The sequence below is a fragment of the Mizuhopecten yessoensis genome, unplaced genomic scaffold, assembly GCF_002113885.1.
Source record: "Mizuhopecten yessoensis strain PY_sf001 unplaced genomic scaffold, ASM211388v2 scaffold7281, whole genome shotgun sequence".
Lineage (NCBI taxonomy): Eukaryota > Metazoa > Mollusca > Bivalvia > Pectinida > Pectinidae > Mizuhopecten > Mizuhopecten yessoensis.
The window spans coordinates 167730-171188 of record NW_018406969.1 but is presented as its reverse complement, the minus strand read 5'-3'; the positions used below and the strand labels follow the sequence as shown (position 1 = coordinate 171188).

Sequence of the window (3459 nt, the reverse complement as noted above, 5' to 3'; positions counted from 1 at the left end):
ACCGGCTGTGTGCTCCCCAGGGAATTATGAAGAAAGATATTGGCTGGTTGCAAAGACCCTATAACCACGGATAATAATTTGTGAACCGCTTTGAGACGACCTACGAACTAGGTTGTGACAAAGCGAATTATTATTATTATCTTCTTTTATAATATTATATCTATTAATTATTGACAGAATATGAGACATCTGAAGTACAATATCTCAACTGCTAACTTTATTTCTGTAAACTACTACACATTGTTGGTGGCGGTATCAAAACAGGATTCAGTCAGTGAATTCATATTTAATACATTTATTTTAGTAAATTACCAAAATTTTCATTTCTCATAAATTTGGGCGACTTTTGTTTTTCTTTTTCGTTCAGCAATGATTTTGTGTATAGGATATAGGATCTTACATGAGTTTCCATTTCATATGAGATTTATGAAACGAGTCTAAGAATCTTTCAATTTAGCGAGCCTCTGGTGAGCTAAAATGACAAATTCGTGACGAGTTTCATCAATCTCATATAAAATGGAAACGAGTGTAAGATCCTTTTTATCACATAATCAAGTTTCGTGGCATTTATTCGTGTAAAACGACAATTTTTAAGCAACCTTGACAGGTAAAAAGCCGCCACTTTTACTCCAGTGCGTAAGTTTGTGACGTCATGAACTTGTCCTTGGCGTGACGTCACAATTGAAACTTACGACCAATCACAGGGCTGATAGGTCATATAGCTTGGGTCAATATTCACTGGATAACACAGTACATTATGTGATAAAGAACAATTTCAACAAAGGCAGAAGGAAAATGAAATATATGAACATGTAGATATATTTCCTTCTTCATGCATAGCATTAACTTTCTCCAGAAAATTCATTATTTGTTATTTCAGTAATTCATGACTTTCCATCTATAGTGGTACTAGTTAAATTTAAAAACTACACAGCCCGGTTGTGTTATAAGAAGTTCGGGCAGCGTTTTTTGTGTCGTGGTTCAGTTTTTAAGTGCTATTACTGAATTGCTGTTTAAATGCATTGATAGACGATAATAAACGATGTCCTGACACCAGGTACCTGTCATACCGTCAGCCTAGTACTATCAGCGGTTGGCTCTCTGCTTGATATTTGATTCAAAACCCACTCGACGGGTATGTGTATCTGTCAGTACAGTACGACCTCGGCCTACTTTAAATACACACATGTAACTTAAAATAGAGCATGTAATCGGGAATTCCGAGAACACTGTCGCCGCCATATTGACAACCCTGAGGTAGGTGTACAAAGAGCTGGACGAGATGGCGGCCCAGACACCAGTGCCTGGTTGTCCTCGACATCAAGGTCTGGGGTTTCTATATGTCTGTAAATCGTGTGAAGACCAGTTACTTTGTATGGAGTGTGTTACAGACAGTCACAACGGCCACAAGCTGGGTAAACTTACTGATTACGTGGCGGACCAGAAACGGGAAGTACAGCAGTATGCCGACAAGCTATCCAAAATCGATATCCCCAAAACTGAGGGAGATATCAAGGAAAGTGGACAGCATGCCAAGAGTGGACGATATCAGAAAATGATGGGGAGAATCAGACGTCAGGGAAAACAGATGAAAGACGACATCGACAACGCAATTGACATGCTCGTGAGGATGTGTACTGAGTTAGAGGAGCGCAATGCAGATATTTCTGAGAAAAACAAAACTGCATTAACTAAATATATGAGGGAGGACTTGAAACCAAAGCTGGACAGATGCAAACAAGTGCTGACATCCGGTACAACTGTTGACGTCATTACATTAGCGCGGGAGATTAGAAACGGTGTCTCCACTGTCCCACCATCTCTCAGTGATTTGCAGAACGTGGGATACAAACCCGGGACAATTTCCACCGAACTCTTAGATAGCATGCTTGGTAAGCTACTAGTCGATGGAGTAGATGAGTCGTACAAACCGATTCCGAAATGTGTGGTTTTGTACGAGTTCAAGACGTCGTTTCTTTATAATACCTGCCAAACATGTCTTACTGGTGACGAGGCGTGGTTATCGTTCTGGGACAGTGAAACCATCAATCGAGTGGATTTGAAAGGCAAAGTCAATGAGCGGATAGAGTGTCAGGTGAAAGTCTCATCGATCTCCGTATCTCCGACCACGGGGAGAGTGTGGTTTTGTGTGAGGAGTGACAATAGTATCCGAGAAATCATGACTGGTGGTGACATTGTTACACGCTTTAACGTAGAAAACAAACCAGGTTCTGTGTGTATCACTAGTGACGACATGGTAGTGGTGGGGATGAATGGAGGAATACAAATGTACACTACCGACGGACTGGCGGTATACAACGGAGCGAGCGGTCCGTGTAGACAGGTGGCATTTTGGCCTCATCACGTGACTTCATGTACACTTAACGGGGATATAGCTGCTGTTGATAGTGATGGTGTAATATCGTTTGAAGACTTCATGGCCGGTAAGAATCCAGGCAAGCAACCGCGCGTCATCGTGATGGATAAACACCTTAACCTGAAGTTTTACTGTAAAGACATTGGTACGAGGAAAACATACGGAAGTGACACTCAGTCAACAAAGTTTTACCCGTACGATGTTTGTTTTGATGGAGCTGGTGATGTCCTTGTAACGGAGTATGTCACCAAGTCAGTACTACTGATTGACAGGAATACTGGACACTATATGAGGACTGTTTATACATCTGATGGAGGTACACCTTGGTGTATCAGTCTACATGATGACCGTACCCTCTGGGTCGTACACAGAAATAGAACAACAAAGGTCATCCAATATAAATAGAAGTGTGAGGACAAGTATATCACTACATACAGATAAACTCACTGTATTGCCTTACGCTACCATAGTGGCAATAAACACTGATGACCTTCAGCCACCGCCATCGTCAGAAAAGTGATTACTTCCGTAGTCATACAGAAAACATGGTCAGGATTAGTATCATAAAGTACAGTGTTTTATGACATGTCTAATAGAACACAGTGGTTTGTGCATTATGTGACTATGGAGCGTTATGAGGATATTTGAAAATACAATTATCTGGACAAACGGAAAATCCGCTTTACTCTCTCTCTCCTCCGTCACAAGGGATAGTCATTATCTTGCAAAGGGACATGGAGCTTAATAACTTTTCTGAATAAACCGGAAGGTCACTTTGATATTCTCTTCCATACAAAGCTATTAACATTCTCTTGAAAAAAGAATCCGTCGCTTAGGTATTTCCCTTAAAAATGCATTGTCTCCTATCTGTGGTGATTCTTGCACATGTTCATCTATACAAGGTTGTTACTCGTAGAATTTACCATTTTTTGTTTTTGTTTTGTATTTTCAATTTGTGATATGTTTAATGATGATGCTAATTCTTTTATGACAAAGAAGTGAACAATTGTATGAGTTGGGAAATTTACTGATTTACTGAAGCTGATTCATTGTATTTTAAACCTCACATTCAATATAATGTG

The 3459-nt window shown here is 40.1% G+C and overlaps 1 protein-coding gene across 1 annotated transcript; it reads left to right on the top strand.

Moving 5' to 3' along the window:
- Window positions 1-1282: 1282 nt before the first annotated feature.
- On the top strand, window positions 1283-2782 carry LOC110453337. Its single transcript, XM_021502250.1, has one exon. It carries the CDS (start codon window positions 1283-1285, stop codon window positions 2780-2782), a length of 1500 nt encoding a protein of 499 aa, XP_021357925.1.
- Window positions 2783-3459: the final 677 nt, after the last annotated feature.